Source organism: Anguilla anguilla, chromosome 6, assembly GCF_013347855.1.
Source record: "Anguilla anguilla isolate fAngAng1 chromosome 6, fAngAng1.pri, whole genome shotgun sequence".
Lineage (NCBI taxonomy): Eukaryota > Metazoa > Chordata > Actinopteri > Anguilliformes > Anguillidae > Anguilla > Anguilla anguilla.
Genome location: NC_049206.1, coordinates 15,316,699 through 15,339,721, shown reverse-complemented (window position 1 = coordinate 15,339,721; position 23,023 = coordinate 15,316,699). Strand labels below are relative to the sequence as shown.

At 40.4% G+C, this 23,023-nt stretch overlaps 1 protein-coding gene across 1 annotated transcript; it reads right to left on the bottom strand.

The window, feature by feature from the left end:
• Window positions 1-4,006: 4,006 nt before the first annotated feature.
• LOC118229293 (protein shisa-like-2A) lies at window positions 4,007-16,897 on the bottom strand. Its single transcript, XM_035421148.1, has 3 exons — window positions 16,437-16,897; window positions 9,471-9,607; window positions 4,007-5,820 (listed from the first exon to the last, which is right to left on the bottom strand). Exons 1-3 carry the CDS (start codon window positions 16,616-16,618, stop codon window positions 5,636-5,638), a joined length of 504 nt encoding a protein of 167 aa, XP_035277039.1. The 5' UTR covers window positions 16,619-16,897; the 3' UTR covers window positions 4,007-5,635.
• Window positions 16,898-23,023: the final 6,126 nt, after the last annotated feature.

Below are 23,023 nucleotides of genomic sequence, written 5' to 3'. Positions count from 1 at the left end.
CAAGCAGGGGTGTGATGGGCATTATTTGCCACATTCCATAGGATACTTAAAAAAAGGTGCTATGCACCGTTACAACATCCTACAACACAGGATTTACCCTGTAGACCATGACCATACCTCGGACGAGGCTATGGTCAATTGTATGTTACCTCATGGAACTTGAGGCTATTTTCTTCCACCAAAAAGATATCTGCATCCCAAATAATTAATTTTTATGAAATCCATGAAATTGCCATTGTAACTGCTTTATAAATATTTTTTTCTGGGCAAGCCAGCAAGCTGCTGTTAAAACATCCTCGAGTGCGCCAAAGTCAAGGTCAAGCCAAAGAGGACCAAAAAAATGAGAGAAAACCCAGTGAATATTAGTCCCCAGCTGGAGGCCAGATTTCCCAGAGGCACACAATGCAGATGTGTCAAGGATTTTTTGAACGTTGGACAATGTGTTTTGCTAAACTCACACATTAACACCTCGCAGTATGATGTTACTGTACATATTGCCCCCAGTTCCTACTATTTTTTCCATGAGCAATATATTGCTGTGATTAAGAGCTTTAAGCCCAGGAGAGGAACTTTATTCTTGGTCCATCGCAAATAGCATTTTAGTTATCTCATGTTTGCTCTAAAATGATATGATCTTTGAAAAGGAGGGCTTCAGTTATATTTTTGAGTATTTAACTGAAACTGTTTTACAGAGATCCAAAATATTAAGTAAACCTGTGGTTTAAAAAACAAAAATATCACTAATAATTAAAATCCAATATTACTAAAAAGCAAAGGATATATAGCATACAGAAAAAAATGCAACAGAGCGTTGTCTTCCTTAGGCCTGCTTGTTAATGTTGTTATGGAGGACAAGGATGCAGGGCGTTAATATGCAGGCACTACTTTTGGTCAAGTTATTTTAATACAAAAAAAAATAAAAAATAACAACATCTCCATGAATTGAACCTGACTGAAAACACCTGATGAAGAATGTTGATTCAAGCTCATGATTTTTTGCCATAATTCTTCATTAATTTTAAAGATGAATTCTCTTTCTGGTTAGGTTTTGAGCACTTTTCAATTTAACCCTTGTCATTTGTACCTGAAAAGAAATTATTTGAAAATAATACCACCGTAATATGATTTTAGTATAATTTATTTCTGTTATTTATATTATTATAATTTTTTTTTAAATCACACCACTCTTGTTCTGTAAAACAAAACATTCAAATCAAATTTAAAAACAAGTATATTTGATTTGAATGTTTTGTCTTACAGAACAAGAGTGGTGTGATTTAAAAAAAATCACACCACAGTAGCAACAATTAAACCTAATTTTTTCAAGCAGACATCCATTTTCTGCGGTCGCCTGCTTGAAAAAATTAGGTTTAATTGTTGCTACTGTTGTTGTTGTTGCTGCTGCTGTTGTTTTCCACCATTAATTGTATTTTTCAGCCTTGAAAGTTGTTTTTTGAAATTGTTCCTGCTATTGAGATCTGTGCTGCCTTAGGTATCGATGCTGAATGGTTTCCATTATTTCGTGCTTAACCAGTGGCACCTCCTCCTTGAAACACTGCCCCAGGGTCATTCACTGAAACACATGTGCAGGAAGTACATGATGTACACAGCAGCACACATGCAGAGTTGAGGGCTAGAACAATGCAGACACCATTTTACCCCCAGCTGCTTTACATCTGATTTTAAATTCAATTTCATTTCAAAGCTAGGATTTACATACATTTTTGTTTCCTACGAAGGGTTTGCTGTATGAAATGGCAGTCAAGAAAAAATTGCAAGAAGGCCTGAAACAATTTAAATATTTTTGTTGAGTGTACATAAATTTGTTCATATTTTTGTTAGATGGTTTTCAATATAATAGCTTTACAAAATGCATGCACTGCATATGTATTTTCTTATGACATATATCTAGTCTCTTTAGAGGAGAACATACCTGGTTCCTCTTGTGTGGTCACAGTCTTTTTTGAAGTGGAATGTCATCCCCTGTAAAGACATGAGCAGCCTCCTCTATCAACTAAGCAAAACCTCTCCCATTGCTACTTTGAGTGGGACAAAGAGAAAAGCATTTCACTGATTCATATTCAGTAAACCACATTCTGTCCCAAAGCTCTGCTGAAAATGATTGAAAAATTGTAGTTCTGTCAAAAACCCTAGGAAAACATGAGTGTGTAAAGGGATTTTTTAGTATCACACAGAGAACTGTTTGCATATTAGATTGTAAAATGACTCTTTAAGAAGTGAAGTGCGTTATCTGAGGTAGACCTGCTGAAACAATTATCTCAGTATGCTAATGAGCAATGTGGAGCATTGCTCCTGAAACAGTCAGAATAAATGGCTGAAGAACGAACGCATGTGTGCAGTTGTGTCCAGCTGTTGACTGTGCCTGTTTTTCTGGGGTTAAAGCCAGAGCTGAGAGGCTGTGAGCCTTTTAACTAAGTAACTCAAATTCCAGTAACTAAGTATACCTTCATGGATTATAGCATGATCAACCTTTTGTCTCTTGGACAAAGATGAAGCGTATTATAATATCTGTTCTGGTGGGAAAGATATAACTTAGCAGGGGGGTGTGAAATGCATTTTGTGACAATAATTGATGATGATTATAACCATGTGAGCTATGGGGAATAATTACAATGCTAGGTGTGACTGGGGTGATCAGCAAAATTTAAAATGATAGCTGGTGTTATCTCAAACAAGGAACCGTTCTAAGAACCAGTTCACCTGTATGCATTAAATAGTGTACTGTGTTGAAATGCTGAAATAATTTATTTCTCCCTGTGCTTCATATGTGGTATGGAAAAAAAAAGAAAAAAAGTATGCCTGTTCAGGGATTAGATCCCCAAAATGAATTCAGAAGCTTACTGCTTAGCAACCCCAGAAAAATATGACTTCTGAAGATGCCTCTGATTGTGTTTCAACAGTTGAAGTAACAATGTCACATCTGGAGTGGGAAAAAAGATTGTTTGTGCAAAGCACTTAATGCTCAAAGGATTTAGTTCAGATGAAGCTGGGCTATTTTTTATTCCTGTTTCTTTTCTGGACTGGATAGTATGCCCTTCGCACCACACAATGTTTGTCTAACAGTAATAGCCGTGGAGTTTGACAAAGTCAGTATTAAACAAAATATTGTTTAATAGATAACAGTATCTCAGAACTCCAGCTCAGCTCTCCCATACTGGATTTGGATTTATTTTAGGACCTGACATCATAAGGATGCCCAGCCCACATGGGCTAACAAGACACAATAACGTGTATAGTACATATCTATACTTCTCTGTTAGAGCACAGACAAGAAAAACTAAATAATTATCCCAATCCCTCATATTCGTTCTTACAAAACAACCAAATATTAATCAGAAGTATTTGCATAAAGGCCCTAGCTATACATTTTGCTAAAATAAAAACTTACTGGGAAAAAAAAAAAAAAAAAAAAAATACCTGATTCATTCATACAGGTGCATATCATGGCTATTCCCTTATGCAGCATATATATTTCCCTGGCTATTCCATTATTCATTTGCACAGGTCTAGTTCTGTGGCCAGCAGCTTATCTATATTTTTTCAGCAGGAAAACTGAATGTTCCCTCAGCTACATGCATTGCATTGCATTCCATTCCAATACCCATGTGTGTGTATGCATATGGATGGTCAATGACTGCATGAATCTGGATTGAACTGTATACATTGTCGGGCAGAGGAAGTCACCTCAACCTTGCAGGATTCAGTGGGAAGATCAATAGGGCCCAAGGAAAATCTCCACCATTAGAAAACCTTACACTACTTACGCTTTAGTGGTCTGAATAGCTCTAAATACCTGAATGTGATACTCAGTGAAGTTGAAAAACAGACCCACAGCTAAGGCAATGTGTGATAGAGAATCGGAATATTGAAACAAAATCACAGACAGCTGAGATTTTGGTCATGATATTTAATGATTCACAAATGTAAGAACTTTCATAGACAAAAGAACAGTATTTTATATATATATATATATATATACATGGAGTTTGGGGCACTTGTCTTTCTCATGCCAATAAATCATTCCACAGCAATTCAATACAAATATACTGTAACCATCAGACTCAGAGATAAACCATGAAGAGAGAAAATGATTTTCTGTCATGAAAAAGCACAACATGCACTTAAAGGTAACTGCACTCAAACCATTCAAACATAATTCCTGTTGAATTCCTTATAGAGTACAAATTCACTTGGCTCTTATATTTCTCCTCAATTTGCAAATAGCAAAATTTCAAACAGAATTCATTGCCTGACATTGTCAAACATCATTCAAGTACACCTTTGTAATGCACCATATACGGCAGCAAAATTGCATAATTTGGAAAACAAAATGCTGATTCCATTGAAATTAGCTTGGATTTTCATTGCAACAAAAAATGGACTATGTAGAGAAATGCCTAAAACTAGACACAATGTCCAAGTGCAATGTCCAAGCCCTTTTATCAATTTGAATTTTTACATGCAAAGCACTTCACAAAGTCACTTTTTTTGAAGAAAAAGAAAAGTAATTTACACATAATAAAATATAAGGAAATGACTGGAGTGAATTAATTTGCACTTGTGGCATGGCTCGGTTTGGGAGAGGGAACTGAATCAGTGGCCACCCCTTCAGGGTTAGTGGGCACATGCTCTTCAGTTGCGTTTTCAAATAAGCCCACATTTGTGCAGTGCACTTCTTTTCACAGTAGGTGTCTCAGACTGGGGACTCGAGAGAGAGAGTAGGAAGAGAGAGGAGAGAGAGCAATAGAGGGAGATGAAAAACCATTTGTCTGGTTTTTCTTCGGTGTTCCTTCATTTTAGTTTGCTATTTTTAGCTGGTGAATGGTGAAGTTTTTATCTTCACACTGCCTCCTTTTGTGCTTTCTCTAACTCCAGAAAATAAATACAGCTGCCCAAACCGATATATCTACTGCATCTCCCTGCATGCATCTGTGCATGTGACAGTGCTGGTTTTCATGAACTTCATTTAATGTATTCTTCAGAGGAATACTTAGGAACCAAATGTGTTGTGTAATTAATGCTTTTCAGCATGTTCAGAATCTGACTTTGTAATGAGGTTGTTTTGCAAAGCAAAGATGTCGCACTGAAAGAGAAAAAACACTGATAATTAACACAGCTTACAGCTTGTGCTGGTCTGGCAGAAAGCTTTCAGCTTGGTAGAAGTGATTCAGCAGAGGGGCAGAAATTCACTAAGCACCTAAGCACCTAATCTGTTTTTAAAGTAGTTCCTGTGAGTGTCTGATCATAATATAGTTCTTGGCAGAATTGGCAACATGATGAAATAATTTTGGTGAAATCATACCACACATTAACTGGACAGGGCTGCAACCGACAGATACGCTCTAGGTGTGATGTGTGAATAATCTGTGAACCATGGAGTTAGGAGGAAATCTTCCTGTGTGGTGATCCCTGGAGAATTTTTCTTTATTTCTCAGACAGTGCTGAGTGTGATGCTCATCCATATTCAGCAGGGGTTGGGGGTGGGGGGGCGTGTTTGGTGAAGAGCAGCTTGTGTAAAACCTGTGTGTGTGTGTGTGTGTGTGTGTGTGAAGAATTTCTGAACCGTCTCTCGCTGAAATGACCAACTTGCCACCATGGTCAACGTCAGGCTGATCTAAGATGGCCCCTCCACGTTAACAGTCGTGACTGTGGCCATGAAGCACCTCTGGAACAGACGGTCTGGGTCGGGTGGCTGGTTGTCGCAGTCCAGTTTCCGGCTGAAGAAGTGCTTGCGGAAACCCTGTGGGCCAGAAGGGGCGCTAGACTCACTGGCTCCTTCCAGTGTGCCCAGCTCAGGGCCTGAAACAGAGAGATGAAGGAAAGCTCAAACTGATACAGGCTTTCACCTGCCACTGCACCTGTAACTGAAATCAGGCAATCTGAAATGCCCAGCAGCAGTACAATGTGACCTGTACTTAATGAAGTTTTTAGTTCACTGAAAAAATGCTTCATATGGATAAACCTAAAATTTTACTTCAGTTTTTTTACACCTATATTTTTTTAGGCTTTCTAAAATACTTTTTTTTTGGTTCATTCTAATATTTGTAGTATTTATTTTAATATTAATATATGGCAAGCTCAAAGGAGAATGGACATTGTAAAATGAGTGAAATAAGTACCAATTTTGCAACTGCTTTGCAGCTGAGATACTCGTTATAGTAATAACACTCAGATAAAGCCATCCTGAAAGGACCCGATCATGAGCACAAGAAGTGATGGTGCTGGAGGTGAACAGGTGGATCTCAGATACTCACCCAGCAGCACCTTCCAGTCTAATTGGTCATTATTATTTTACCTGTGGGAACTCAGCCACATAACCCCCAGTTATATATTTCCATTCTGATAACCTGTTCCTTATGGTTTTATGAGACTGAGGTAGCAAATGAGTTGGCTAACCATCAAATCAATATGAGCGGCAAGCTCATAAGCAGCAGCTCTCTCTCACAGCTCACAACCCGTCTTCCAAACAAATGATTAAATACATCCTTTCATGTAACTGAAAGACGTGGTGGTCATCATCCAGATCATTTATGAAATTTGCATGTCACACGTATAGCACAAGAAAAAAAAGCGCCATTTGGTCTTGAACAGATTTCAGAAAATAGTCGAACGTAAACTTTGCGACACTGAGCTTGCATACTCCAGCAGCACGAGAACGTTGTAAAATCATGCAAGATATCGGCTAAACACTTGACAGTTACTGCAAATGATGAGTCGTCTGGCAGCCACACTATCCCCTCATTGCATTTGAAGTTGTCTGCTCTGTACTACTTTTCTGTAATGTGAGCTCATATATACGTCAAAGTATCTGTTTTTTAAGTCTGCTCTGTGGTTGCTTTTAGTGGCGAACTAAATGGAATGTTCATTTAAAATCGTTCAACATAAACTGTTTGCTGCAAACTTAGTTTGGCACGAATGGTCATCATCTTGAATGCACGTCAGGTGTAGTGTTCTGCACACACTTGGAAGGTTCCGGCTGATGGGCAGTAATGTTAACGGAAGAGCAGAAAGATCAAGAGGCTGAAGACAAATATCTTGTGTTTTCTAGCAAAAGAAACCATCATAAAACTGCACCACAAATACAGAAAGAACTTAATGTAATTTGAGACTGACTACAGTGAAACAACAACTACAATCTGCTGGTCTAAAAAGATGTGTATCTGCAAAAAAGCCCTTACTATGTGCTGTTATTAAGAGGAAAATTCTCCAATGAGCCAAGCGCTATCAACACTGGACCGAAAAGATAGGAAAAGGGCAGATATTACATTACAGGCATTTAGCAGATGCTCTTACCCAGAGCGACTTATATAACTTTTATATAGAATACATTTGTACATAATATTGAAGCAATCAGGCTAAGTACTTTGCTCAAGGATGCAACACTATGGGAATTTAACCTCTGACCTACACCCCTCCCAACTGCAAAGTGAAGTCTGCCTCGCAGCCACCAGAAGGGTAAAGCAACACATCATCCGACGAGAAGGGAATTTGTAATCCATTCATTTTCAACCATTTGAATGACCTACGGCAGAAGCAGCGAAAGAGGTTGACTGCAAAGGTGAGCACCATAATCCGCTAACCTTGATGGGTGCTTCTCTGCACGTTATGGCCTTTTCTATTAAAATGCATGGCCGTGCACTGAACCCTGCAAACTCCTGGTCCTGCCTCAGGCTTAGGTCACAACTGTGTGGAGCACTACACTTAGCCCACTCGCATGTCCTGGGTGTTCATCTGGGGGTCCAGAAGTCACTGAAGTGGGTTGCTGTCCGATTCCACTGGCCAGGAATGCATAGGGCTGTAGAAGATTATTGTCACCAATGTGCAGTATGTCAATGCAGGTCTCCTGCAAAATGTGCAAGCAAGTGTACCACATTAACCTGCTTAAAAAGCAGGTGGACGGACCCCTGGCTTCCACAGTCACACTGTTCAGCACAGAAGAAAATACCTCAACGCCCTGCAACACTGTGCGTTATGGCATGGACCTAACGCCCCATCAGGTCCAAGAGGTAAAAGAGATTTTGGACCAGAATCGTGCTTTTGGACCTACATTAGTGCATCACCATCCAGGATGCACTAATGTAGTAGATCATTGCATCAAGACACCTGACTGGGCAATGGTGAATGTGCAGCCATATAGAATCCCGGAAGCAGAACGAGCAGCAGTGGTGGTGAAGACTGGAGTGGATAGAGGTGACTGAAGAGGCCTGCAGCCTCTGGTCAAGTCCAATAGTCCTCCTTCCCAATCCATATGGCTCCCTTCGCTTCTGTATTGATTACAGACCCCTGAATGCGATATCCAACTTTAACATGTACACCATGCCCCAGGTGGACGACCTCCTCGACTGATTAGGTGAGTCCCATTTCATAAGCACACTAGATCTAACCAAGGGCTATTGACAGGTCGCACTCGCCCAGTCGGACAAAAAGAAGACCACTTTCACCAGCCCTGTAGGGCAAAGGGTGTTGGATGTAAATGTTTTTAAAAAAATTGTGTTTCTGTTTTGAGTGTGTATATAATTGTGCTTATTTGATTTGAGCTTATTTGTAAAAAGGAGTTTACTATTGTGACGTAAGGAGGAATTCTACTTATATAGTTAATCAGTTGAAATTACAAATGACTAATGCCCATGCAGTAATGTTCATAGTATAGTCCTGGTGATGATGACCTGTCTAAAGAACTTCAGAATCATTATCAGAATCAGAATCAGAATCAGGTTTTATTGCCAAGTAGGTTTACACATACGAGGAATTTGTTTTGGTTCGGTGGTGCATAACAGTGAAAATAAAATAAGATAAATAAAATGAAATAAAATAAAATAAAATAAAATAAACATAGTGCAATAACATAACATAAACATAACATAAACATAGTGCAAACGGTAAACAGTAAACAATAAACAATAGTGCAAGGGGATAAAGTGTTAGAATAAGTACAGGTGCTGTCTGTTTGGTGTCCGTGGGGGTCAGGATAGCAGACAGTGTCAGTGGGGGTCCCGGGCCTTGTTGATGCCTTATACAAGGCATTCTGTTTAGACTTGGTTGGGGGGAGAGTGGCAGTTGTGAGCTGTTGGAATGTGAAGCTGACCATAGTGTTTTGATGTCTTACAAGATTTTCTTTTGGTTTGTTACAGGTTAAGTACATTTCTTTTGGAATGTGTATTATCTAAGCCATAACTTTTTGGCTCATTTGCTTCACCTTGAAAATAAATACAAGCGGTATTTTTTGTAACATTTGTCTCCTGCATTATCAATCACCTCTCTTGGCCTTGAGTCCCATTACCTCTTCGTAACGTTAGGAAATAACTGGTGAACATGTATACCAAATCCTACCCAGGGACACTATTTTTAGGCCATTCGTCTAAGGATTTAGGTTCAATCTCTAGGTCTATGCATTGCACATGGGCTCTATAGGCCTTCAACTCCACCGGGTCCCCTACCACGCAGTGTACCTGGTGCCCGAAGTGGGAGACCGTTGTCCAGCCGGCTTGGTTTTGTGGCGATGAAGAGGTAGCAAAGGACACATAGGGTGATAATGAAGGCTAGGAGGACCACTGCAGCGATGGAGAGACCCACCAGTGCCCCAACACTGCCATAATGGAAAAAGAGACATGCTTTAGAATACAATCCTGCCAGTCTCACATTCAGAGAGAGAAAGTGACTTATCATATATTCAGTGGTTTAGTTTTGCTTTGATAAGCCATAGGATTTTTGTGTGTTTCCATGGCAATTTTCACACAATTACTGCAAAAACGGCAAAAACATGTTGACATTGTATGAGTTTACACACAAAAACTAAAATTTGGATATGAAGATAAAATCAAAGATAGCTTTCACGTTCAAAGCAGATCCGCAGGGGTATACTGTAACTGTCCTGACTGAGCAGAGACCTGTTATATCTCTCTGGTTTTTAAGAAGGGGTATAATTAAAGCAATGCTAATCTTTACCATGTTCATTTTCTCATTATAAAGCACTTCAGCTGGGATTTGAAACTGTCCAAATCAAAAAACTTCAAGAGTTTTAAAAATGTACTTACAGCCTACCCTTTCACATGCTATATCTTGTGTCCTGAGATAGCAGTCCCATAAAAGTTTTTTTAATTCCAGATGAAACTGATTTTATTTAAAACAACCTGACAGTCATGCAATATAGTGTTGGTCATCAAACATTAGCTAGATGCTCTTTTTGGCAAAAGAGAGAGAGCACTGCCCTCCAGCAGATGAGAGGGAGCTACACTACATTTCCAAAAGTATGTGAACACCTGAACATCACACCCATATGTACTTGCTGAACATCTCATTTCGAAGCCATGGGCATCAATATGGAGTTGGACCCCCCTTTCGTCCCGTAACACTCTCCACTCTTCTGGGAGGACATTCCAGTAGACTTTAGAACATGGCTGTGGGGATTCGCTTCCATTCAGCCACAAGAGAATTAGTGAGGTTGGGCACTGATGTTGGGCATTAAGGCCTGGCTCCCCATCAGCATTCCAATTCAGCCCAAAGGTGTTTGATGGGGTAGAGGTTAGGGCTCTCTGCAGGCCAGTCAAATTATTCCCCACCAAATTCAGAAAAACATTTTTTACAGACCTTGCTTTGTGCACAGGGGCACTGTCAGGCTGAAACAGGAAAGGGCTTGCCCCAAACTTTGGCCACAGAGTTAGAAGCACACAATTCTCTAGATTGTCATTGTACACTGTAGAATTAAGATTTCCCTTCACTGGAACTAAGGGGCCTAGCCCAAACTATGAAAAACAGCCCCAGACCATTATTCCTCCTCCAACAAACTTTACAGTTACAGCCACTATGCATTCTGCCAAACCCAGATTTGCCTGTCAGACTGCCAGATAGTGTAGCGTGATTCATAAATCCAGAGAACCCAGTTCCACGGCTCCAGAGTCCAATGGTGGTGTGCTTTACACTACTCCAGCTGACGCTTAGCATTGCGCATGGTGAACTTAGGTTTGTGTATGGCTGCTCGGCCATGGAAATACATTTCATGAAGCTCTTGACGAACAGTTCTTTTGCTGACATGGTTTCCGGACATAGTTTGGAACTCTGTAGTGAGTGTTGCCACCGAGGACAGATGATTTTCTACACTTCGTGGCTGAGCTGTTGTTGCTCCTAGACATTTCCACTTCACAACAACTGGGGCAGCTGTAGCAGGGCAGAAATTTGATTAAATCATTTGTTGAGAAGGTGGAATCCTATGACAGTGCCACGTTGAAAGTCACATGGCTTTAAGCTGAATGTATCTGTTAACGATGGGTGTGGCTGAAATAGCTAAAACCACTAATTAGAAGGGCTGTCCACATACTTTTGGATATGTAGTGTATGTCTCAAGACTCTCAGTGATCTAACTAAATTAGTCTCTCAATATGAGACCATAAGAACTTACTGTAAGCTAGGCAACTTCTTCTTGTTCTACTCTGCAGTTGTCATTTCCCCCCAAAATAGGGGCTCACCAAGGACCTGACACACTCCAAGAGGAGCCAGGTGTGTAATCTTTGGAATAGCTCTGTGATCAAAGCACCTCTCAACTCTGTAAAGAGGAAAATAGATGGCAGCTTTGTGAATCTCCTCCTGTTTTGTTCTGTGCAGAGGTGGATTTTGAATTCTGAACTGCTGGGGTATAGATGCTAAACTGAGGGCTATATTTTATTGGGTTGAAATTTTACATGTCCTGTCCTTTTGCAGGTCAAGAATTTTTTATTGATGTTTGCCAAAAAGCCATCTGCCATTTTAAAAGAAGTAGATGTAAGGGCCGATAGAGAGGTGGTAGGGTCTGATTGAAAGGAGGTGAGGGCTGATGGAGAGGTGGTAGGGGCAGATAGAGAGGTGGTAGGGGCAGATGGATAGGTGGTAGGGTCTGATTGAGAGGAGGTAAGGGCTGATGGAGAGGAGGTAAGGGCTGATGGAGAGGTGGTAGGGGCTGATGGAGAGGTGGTAGGGGCTGATGGAGAGGTGGTAGGGGCAGATAGAGAGGAGGTAAGGGCTGATATAGAGGTGGTAGGGGCAGATGGAGAGGTGGTAGGGGCAGATAGAGAGGTGGTAGGGGCAGATAGAGAGGTGGTAGGGGCTGATGGAGAGGTGGTAGGGGCAGATAGAGAGGTGGTAGGGGCTGATGGAGAGGTGTTAGAGGCTGATAGAGAAGTGGTAGGGGCAGATAGAGAGGTGGTAGGGGCTGATGGAGAGGTGGTAGGGGCAGATAGAGAGGTGGTAGGGGCTGATGGAGAGGTGTTAGAGGCTGATGGAGAAGTGGTAGGGGCAGATAGAGAGGTGGTAGGGGCTGATGGAGAGGTGGTAGGGGCTGATGGAGAGGTGTTAGAGGCTGATGGAGAAGTGGTAGGGGCAGATAGAGAGGTGGTAGGGGCAGATAGAGAGGTGGTAGGGGCTGATGGAGAGGTGTTAGAGGCTGATGGAGAAGTGGTAGGGGCAGATAGAGAGGTGGTAGGGGCAGATAGAGAGGTGGTAGGGGCAGATAGAGAGGTGGTAGGGGCAGATAGAGAGGTGGTAGGGGCTGATGGAGAGGTGGTAGGGGCAGATAGAGAGGTGGTAGGGGCTGATGGAGAGGTGGTAGGGGCAGATAGAGAGGTGGTAGGGGCTGATGGAGAGGTGGTAGGGGCAGATAGAGAGGTGGTAGGGGCTGATGGAGAGGTGGTAGGGGCAGATAGAGAGGTGGTAGGGGCTGATGGAGAGGGTGCTGAGAGATTGAACCCCATGTGTATGGTTTCTCCTGATCTATTCTTGAAATTACCCAAATACAGGATTCGCGGACCTAAATTAACTTTTTTAAAGATATTGATTTAACTGTAATTAGGCTAATTTTACCATAAATCATGTTTAGTAGGCTTCACACATGCAGATTGCCAGTGTATTAAACATACAGGACTATTTCTGCACCATTTGACCATTATAAACATTTTAAATGAACCTTTTCACTTCTACACAAATGAAGCCACGTATGGTACCTTTTCAAATGTGCTGTGTGTTGGGAAACACTGTCATGATACAGCTGAAGTCAGAGGACTCGGCAATCTGTACAAAATTACAGGCACCTTAACTACCGCTCCTCCGGTGGAGCACAAACAGAAGTGCAAGTGGAAGCCGAGAATATCGATGCCTTCCAGACAACAAATAAATACTTGCCCACAGCACTGATCATTATAAAAGCACTTCTGTGAGGACATGTTTATTCCCCCTACCTGTTCTCCGCAGGATGGTTTATGGATGTCCATTAGGTGAAAGCCATATACAGAAAATAGTACATCATGTTTGGCACACCCGTGAGTCACTGAGTTAGATTTTCCAAATTGGCCACTTTCATTAATAGACTGTTTTCATGACTTGCATTCATAGGCGTTTTCATGTTTTCCTGCTACTCCTTCTCCCACCAATCATCCAGTAGGCCTATTTTATTTCTAATTTAAAATATAGTATAGAAAAACAAAAACATTACGCTACGTAAAATATGCCAAATACAAGTTAATAAAACAAAATATATTTGCTTTCACCATGCTTCACATTTTAATACATCTATGATAGCCGACAGCAATGGTTCTTGACTTACACAGATCCTGGTGTGTTTCTGATTTCAGTGTCTGTTTCTCCTGCATATTCCCCTGGTACTTAACATGTAGGCTACTGATTTCAAACAAATGTTTGCTATGTCTTACTGATACTCATGGTTTTGTGGTTAACGTTGATATTTAAGATAACGTCTGTATTTCTCATAAAGAATTTAAACTATTAACCAGATATGGTACAGTAGAGAATGTAAATCGGTGAATGGTGCAAGGACAATTCCCTTATCACTCTGTCATTCTGAAGACTCCATGTTGCAATGCAATTAGAATTGTAAAGCTTAGACTCTTCACACTTTGATGCAAAAAACCCCAGTCTCGGTCAGTAACACTACTAGAGATAACAAAAGAAATAACAAGGCAGTCCCCTTCCCCAAAGGAGGGCCGAAATTGACACCCCAGGTTAATGGTTATGGTCTTCTATAATCCAATAACTGTCCGCAACAAGTCAAACAACAGCTACTCCAGTGATGGCATTGACATCGCTAAAATCTCCCTCTGAGCCCCAAGCACTCAATCTTCTCTTTGTACATAGGATAGCAAAAGTCATTATGCATTATTTCCATTGATCTAAAGTGTTTTCAGAAGAATTTCAAAGCGAGCATTTCTGTGTACATAAATAGCATAAAGCAACATCTTACCTTACAAACAGTGAAACAATGATTTCAATTAGACATTCCAGTGTCAAGTAAATGGCCTAAAAGCAAGCTACTTCCCGAAAACATCAACGTTCTCTATGATCTACCCATCGTGTTTATCTAGTTTAACATGTTTGAATGTAGTGTACTTTTTTTCCTCTAGCTGAAATGATGGCTAAGCTATTCTGCTGCGTACCCAAGTACTTTCACTTTGCGTTTTCACAGAGCGCAGGAGTAGAAGTTTTGCACATGCTTTTTCAATTGTTTATTGTTTTGTTTGTCAGCAAATGGTTAGAACAATGACACTGCAGTAGTGATAAAGGGCATTATATTATTGGAAATGATGTATGATTTGATTTTATAATTTTGTCATTTTCCTCCTTGTGGGCTCTCGCCCTGTTGTGAGCAGGAGGCTTGTGCTTTGCCAGTTGAAGGAAACTTCAGCAGTTTTTCACCACATTGGACAAGCCTAAGGTGAGAGGTCAGCACAGTGAAATCAACTGTTATTACAGAGAGCACAGCCTGCTCACATACCGATGTGTGTGTGTGTGTGTGTTAACTGTAAATGATTTGTGTAGTTTTCAAAGCAATATTACTGTACAGTGAACAAATCCTTACTGTAGAACCTGTATATGATATGTAGTAGTAGATCTGAAAAGCATTCTGGTCAAAATTTGCTGGTGGGTGAGATTTACAGTAACTATATTTTTGCCGTAAATCTCAATACAGTAATGGGCTTATTTGACTGCCAAAGTTTTCCAGCCACAAAAGGCTATGCTAACTTTGCTGTCTTTAAAATTTGGGTTACTTTAAACATTGATGTTGTTTTCTATAGTTTTTGCCTACTTTCAAACCGTTTCACATTTTAACCTACATTGAATTCTTGCACTCATCAAGGACTAATTTTTTAATCACAAAAGAAAATCGAGAAAATTCAAAAATTTGCCATCAGGTGGCAGTAACACGAAAAGATTGCCGTGTGATCATACTACATCACACATTTAAGTCCATTTGACTCTTCATTTTTCATACCATACTGCATATGACACAACCCGGTCACAATTAAAATGCAAATGGAAACAATCAAATATATACTCTTGAAATTATATTCCCGCATGACTGACGATAAAAAGAAAATGATAATTCAATTGGTCATTTTACTTTTCATGTTTGAAGGCCCACAAACTCCTTATGGTGCAAGGCAAATGAAAATCCACTGTAGTTCTGTCATTTGTGATTTCACTTCCGTGTTGTCGCGCATCTACCCTGATAAAATTCAAAATAATAATGCAAACCCTTCTTTAGATTTTCATTTTCAAAAGACCTGTCAGTCAAAGGACAGGGGTATTTACAGGGGAAGTTCGAAGTCCCCCTTACACACCACAGACGGGTGTAACTAAATGTACTATGTGTAACTAAATATGTATGTTTACTGTAATTGTTATTACAGAAAAAAAATTCAGTAATGTATTACAGTAAACATACCGTGAAATGTATTACAGCAACTTACAAGCTAATTGCTGTATATTTTACAATATTCATATTACAGTGCAGCATTAACAGTACCTGCAATCGCATTTCCCCCCTGTCCGCGATAGCAACCCCTCACGCCCCCTCCTCTCGCCCGCGAGCACAATACAACTCACCACCCCCGGTCCGCGTAATCTCTGTGTTCTTTATCATTCTTTGCCATCTCCATGACAGGCTGATTTTTAAATCATGCGCACGCCCGTTTGTGCTCGTTGAAATATCCCATATTTTTCACCAAACAGTCTCAAAACAATTGTGGGTGTACACTGCATTGAATCCAGCTGCTTCCGTTTTGCCTGTATACCAGGCTTGGATTTATATCAGATTAATGGTAGACGTACCTAACGAAAACATTACTCGAACAAATTAATATGGAATTAAATTAGGCTTGTAAAGTCATAACCTTCATGCACTAGGCTACATAATTTGTGTAATGTAACTACTATCAGGATGACCGTAATCACATAGCATCTGACGTTATAGCCCAAAATCATACTCACCAACATTACCAGTATGCATTCAATGACAAATAAGAAAATGGATGCAGCTTCAAGTTTTCACAAGTCACTGATATATGCAGTCACTTTTAAAGAGTAAAACCATAGGGGATAGTGCGCAAAGAAAGATACACTGAAAAAAGATATAGGCTACTGCTTCGACATCTTACCTCAGCCACCACATGTATCCGTACTCATAAGGAAAAAAGCTATTGGGATCATCACAGCAGTACTTAATGTCGTTAAATCCACAACAAAACACCGCCTTGGCATCGCTGTCCGGTTTGGGACAAGTAAACCCGTTCACGAAGAGTTTCTCTGAACTGTAGTAGCTCGTGCAGTCCGCGCTCATTCTGGACCGATTAGAACAGAATATGATAACTTTATATTTCCAAGGGGGACCACAGGACCGACGTATCACACTTGGACCGCAAGAAAATAGATTTAGATATGCACTGTGATTTCCCTTATACGGATATTACCCGTGAACTGGTTCTGGAGTTTCCCATGGTGGATCCTCAAGACTTCTTGCGTTACCATGAGCTATCTATCAGACCCAGCATCCAGATAGGCGTTTGAATTTTGTTTCGGATCGGCCAGCAATAGTTCTAACAACTCCCCCACCCCCTCTCTCTCTCTCTCTCTCTCTCTTTCTCCAGCAATTTACTAACAAAACAGAAACAACATTGTCACATCTCTTATTTCTGGAGAGGGGCTTAACGTTATTACTTGTAGAGCAAGTTGAGATGTTGTTTTAGTTTTGTTACCAATATCTATTGTGTTCATTAATAAACACGCGAACAAAAAATTACCGGGAAAGTAACATTCAGTTTTACTACACAGATTTTGCATGATGATGTGGATTTTAATTATGCGCCATAAACTTCTTATTTTACGTCTCTCGGTGATGTTCAAACACGGCATCGAGCATCGGTATCTTTAATAATCTTGATACCATTAAAATGTTAGTTTGTTTCAGTCGAGCCTTTCCTGCTCAACTTATATTACAGAGCCTGTGTGAGTCTTTGAGTCTTTCGTGTCCTCCCGGGCGTAACGGCCATGGTGAATTCCAATCAATCTATTTGACAACGCAATGGCAAAATAAATCAACAGCCATTTTTCATATATATTCCAACTGTTGTCAGTGGTCAGAAAAAAAACATCAGAGGATGATGTAATGACGACATAAAAATACAAAAAGGCACAGACACAATTGGTCAGTCGTGTCGTTGTTGTCCAGGGTCCTGGTTTAATTGGACTCCCTTAATGGCTGTCCTTGGCCTTTACGTGCTCAAGGCTTAAGAATTAGGAGAGAGTGTATTCTTGCGGGAACTGGACGCTAGGTGACCAAAAAAAAAAAAAAAAAAAAAATCTTCCCATCTGTATGTATAACGGCTGTCACAGTTATGCATCTTCTGAGTTGATATGACAAACAATGTGCTTTTTTTGCTGTTATATGTTTATGGAATTCTTGACTTGACTTTTAAGTTCAGTGTTTAATGTTAAACGTGTTCAGATAATTTGCTTGCCATGTTGCCTTAGCCTCATATTATGAATGCTCCAAGTGGTTAAGGTCAGTCTTTTTTCATGAATAAAGCCCCATGCTGTTACATTTATGGTGACTCTCCCCTACATGGTACTAAATAAAAACATTATGAATATTAAAAATGATATACTTTGAATATTATGTGTGGTAATAGAAATGTATGATTTGCTCGGTCCACATGAGGTGTTCCTGTTTGTGGTTCCAAGCCAGAAGTGTAATATAGGGGTGTTCCTGTTTGTGGTTCCAAGCCAGAAGTGTGATATAGGGGTGTTCCTGTTTGTGGTTCCTAGCCAGAAATGTGATATAGGGGTGTTCTTGTTTGTGGTTCCAGCCCAGAGGTGTGGTATCCCTTTCAAAAATTTTTTATCATCTAACGTATCCTTGATTGTACAGCTGTCCCTTTTGTGCATTAAATAACAGCAGTAGGTTACAGTTACCATGGTTTGTCCATCTCAGAAGGTACGAAAAGGGGGATGACAAGAAATAAAAGAGACACAGTCAAAAGAGGCATAAGACTGTCCTGGGTTCTCGATTACTTATGCGTTGTCTGTCTCTGTGGGGTGGTAATACATCTGGAACAGAAGATGGAAGCAGCTTGGTTTCTTCATCATGCAGAAATTAGCCTCATGTGGTGCAGCACACAGTGCACACTAATACACCAGGTGGAGGAGTTGAGCAGCCTTCTGAGGGTGGTAAGTGTATACTTACATTCCCACTACTGTGGAACTCAAAAATGTTGAATGTTTGGAAGGAGGTGACTTTGTTCCTCAGTGAATAAGGATCCCCGTCAAATGTGAGTAAGAAATCCATTTTTATGTTGATATAACTGATCCTCTTTGAACAGCTTGTTGCCTTTGCCCCAAGAAAAGGAGCACATCCCAGCATATGGTCAAACGCTGGTCCCAAAATTGTGTCTGTTTGTACTATATGTGTAATCCTGTGTGTGGGGAGGATTATTAATATTCCTGTTTTTTCCCCACGCCCAGATTTAGCACAGAATAATAAAAATTTACAGCTATATGTCCCTCAGTTGAAACGGTCTCATCAGTGCTATTGAAGTCTTTTAATTAAACATGTAATAATACTAATAATACTACTACTACTACTACTAATAATAATACTAATAATAATAATAATAATAATAATAATAATAATAATGTACTTTGACTGAAAGCCTTGAACCAGGGGTGTCCACTCTCATTCGAAAAGGGCCAGTGTGGGTGCCGGTTTTAGTTTTAGCCCAGCGCTAACACGCCTGATTTTAATTATCAAGGTCTTGATTGAAGACCGTGATTAGTTAATCGGTTGAATCAGGTCCATTAGTGCTGTGCTAAAACAAAAACCCGCACCCACACCCACACCCTTTTTGGATAAGATTGGCCACTCCTGCCTTAAATATGTGCTGACGTAGATGGAGCTTAAAAGAAGGGAAAGGAAGTGGTGTGTTTGGTTCAGTTAGTTATGAACTGCAATACAAGCTGTTACCTGGCAACAGAATCAAGGAAAAAGCATAGCTGTGACACATTACAGTCATAGATGACTCACCCATTTCATGGTGTCAAGGTAGTGTAATAAAATGTATAAATATCAGCTTTTCTGTTCCTTTAATTGATTGTCAATTTGCAAGAGGAGTACGCGCCATAATTGTTATGTGTTATTATAAACTATTTTTAGAAATACAGCATGAACATATGCATCATATTCACAATAATTTATACAGTTCCCCCCAAAAGTATAGTAATGGTAGAGTGAAATTTGTTATTGTCCACCTGTGGTGTTTTTCAGCCATAGTTAGGCCTCTGGTGTATAGCTCTGACTTCAAATACAATATCCACAGTTGAAAACAAAGAAAGACTAAAACCAAGACCAGCCAGTCACTCTGAAGTATCCGTGCAAAAGGAAACACTTGAGGAAGCAAACACCTGAAAGTCATCCATTATCATAATTTTTCACAGCTGAAAATTGATAAAAATTATAAAACGTGTATGCATGTAAATATCATGAAATAAAAAGCCAATTGTCTATACTTTTTCACCAGAAGGTATGCATGATGGATTTGAGATGGGGTAAAGCTCTCAAAGGTTTTCCTGATGACTCAGTTGAATGCTACAGGTCTACAGTTGTTCAGACAGGATATTTATTGTTATTTATTTTTTTTTTTTTTGGGGGGGGGGACCAGGCAATAACAAATGACTCAGATAGAACAGGCACGATCAGTGCACTGTTCCAGTGATTGACTGAAGATGTCCGTCGATACAGGTGGTAGCTCGTCGCTCGCTGTACTTTAAAGTGGCAGCAGACATGCCGTCTGGGCTGGGTGCATTAATGCTGTCGTGCTCACTGAATCACCTGATCACATTTCGATGAGCTTAGAAGTGGAGTTGAGGGTGAAGGAGCTAGGGCTGGCAGTAGATGGTTGAGAGAGGTGGATATCAGGGCATTTGTGCATTTGCGCATTTACGAAAAGAATAAAGTGGCAAATAAAGTGGAGAAAAAAGAAAACATTATAAAAAACCAAAGAACTCAATGCAGTGATTTCAAAAGCAGTTCACACTATATGTCTGTCTTTGGCTCAATGCAGTCCTATTTGTGTGAATACAGACTGTAGCTGTTATTTTGTCATTTTTATACATGCAAGCAAACTCTGGCCTTTGTGTGTGTGTGTTTGTGCACTTGTGCATTTTTGCCTGATGGTGCCACCACCCCACTCCCCACATCCATAAGTAATCCCCACCTTTTGCCAATATTTCCCTCTCAGGGTTCATCTGGCCAGGATTATCCAGGGATTAGGGAGTTCTTCTTCCGAGACCAGCATGCCTCATTCATTAATAATGCTAATGTCTACTCTGCGTGTACCTACATGTCAATACAATGCATAAAAATGTATTTACCAAACACACAGAAGTGACTACATTTCTTTAGTATGCACTACACAGTCCAGTGCAAACAGCACATGGAAAAACACATGTCATGTAATACAGTCCTCTGTGGGACTGATGGGGTATAATTTGAGGGCAGAAGTACAAGTAAAATCTACCTGAAAGACTTCCCAGAAGAGTGGAGGCTGTTACCGCAGCAAAAGGGGGTCCAACTCTGGTTGATAGTGATACACATGAGATCAATCAGATGTTCAAAGAGTACATATAGGTGTGATGTTCATCTGTCTATTAGTGGAAGAACACTGACCTGATCCTAACCTTGGTTGTATTGTTTTGTGCATGGCAGAGTCAGCATGACATCTGAAGACTGGGTTGTTGTGGTTCCTCCTGTTAGCCGCTTGAATCGTGAACTGATTAAGGAATTCTGCCATCACCAGCCTGCTCTCCCTCAAAGAACAGGAGCCGTTTGTAGGTGGGGGGGGGGGGGGGGGGGGGGGGGGGGGGGGGGGGGACTGCATTTATATAGCGATTTTATCCAAAGCGCTTTACAATTGATGCCTCACACACACACTCACACTCACACTCGCACACCAACGGTGAAAGGCTGCCATGCAAGGTACCAATCAGCTCGTTGGGAGCAATTAGGCGTTAGGCGTCTTGCTCAGGGACACTTCGACTAGCCCAGGGCAGGGGATCGAACCGGCAACCCTCTGACTGCCAGACAACCAGTCTTACCTCCTGAGCTATGTCGCCCCCTGAGAGCAGTGCTGCTGTTATAAGTTGACTAAAGTTGACCATGTAATAAAATTACATTTCGATTGATAGCATGGAATTTATTAATAGATTAATTGATTAATACTTATTTATATTAAGGCTGAAAAAAGTTAGATTAATTTTTGTTTTTGTTAGAGTATGTATTTCTAATGTTGTGTTTACACTGAAGGGTAGCACGGTGGTGCAGTGGGTAGCACTGTTGCCTCACAGCAAGTCTTTGGTTTGAATCCCGGCTAGGGTCTTTCTGTGCGGAGTTTGCATGTTCTCCTCTTGTCAGCATGGGTTTCCTCTGGGTACTCCGGTTCCTTCCCACAATCCAAAGACATGCAGGTTAAGGAGTCTAAGTTGCCTCTAGGGTTGAGTGCGTGAGTGACTGGTGTGTTTTCCCTGTGATGGACTGGAAACATGTCCAGGGTATATTCCTGCTTCTCGCCCAATTCATGCTGGGATAGGCTCCAGCACCCCTCATGACCCTGACCATGGATGGATGTTTGCACTGAAAGATGGATTGAATCTTATTTGACAGTGTAGGTGTCATAATTAGGAATATCATTTGAATGCAATTTTGATCAAAGGTACTAATGTATTCTTCAGCACTTAACAGTACCAATTTTGCCTTAATGGGTAGTTCAACCAAAAATTTCATGTCTTCCTGAACAAGAATCTTCCTAAAAGCTTAGCAAAAGGTCTGTTTTTCTATAATTCTGACTCTGCTTAATATGCACAGTGCTTATTCACTTTCAGCAGGTCACTCAGAATGTTTTAAAGGGATCATATGGACTCGATGACACCCAAATGAGTTTTCAAACTAGTACTGAGCTAACAAGTGAAGAATCAGTGTCGTTTTGTATGCCTTGTCTAGACAAGAAACTGCTTTCACATGCAAGCTACACTGACTGTGTTTCTTAGCCTACGTACATTTAGATTCAGATAATGGTTGTCTATGACAGAAGGGGTTATACATTTTTCCATCTCATGCCCCCCTCCCCTAAAATAACCACCCTATGATAGATCCGTATGAAGGATTCCCGACCTTATTAAAATGGTTTACTTGTGACTAGTTTTATCAACATACTCAACAAGTGACAATGGAAGTTAAATCTGAAAATATAAGCATGTTTTGTTTTGTTTTTTAAAAGAGAGAGATTTTTTTGCCAAATTCCATGTCCCTAATTTTGGAACCTTATTGTGCTACAGTACAATCATATGATCTATGCCTTGATGCATGAAGAGATCAGCACCTTTCTGTGGGTCACAGGCTCTTCTGTGTGACTGAATCATCCCTGACCCAATACATGCTAAATTACTCTGCAACTGGAATCAGCTTTTATATGCAATTTCTTAACCTGCTGACTTTCATATACGACCCATATTGAAGTCATGCGCTTCAACTGACTGTGGTTGTATTCAAATAGAATACGCTTGTACAAAGTAACTGGGATCATTAAGCAATAACATCCACTCTTAAGCAATAGGCAAATGGACAATAACAACAACAACAACTACAACAACAACAACAACAAAAAACAGCCTTCTTTTTGCCACTTAATATTTCTCT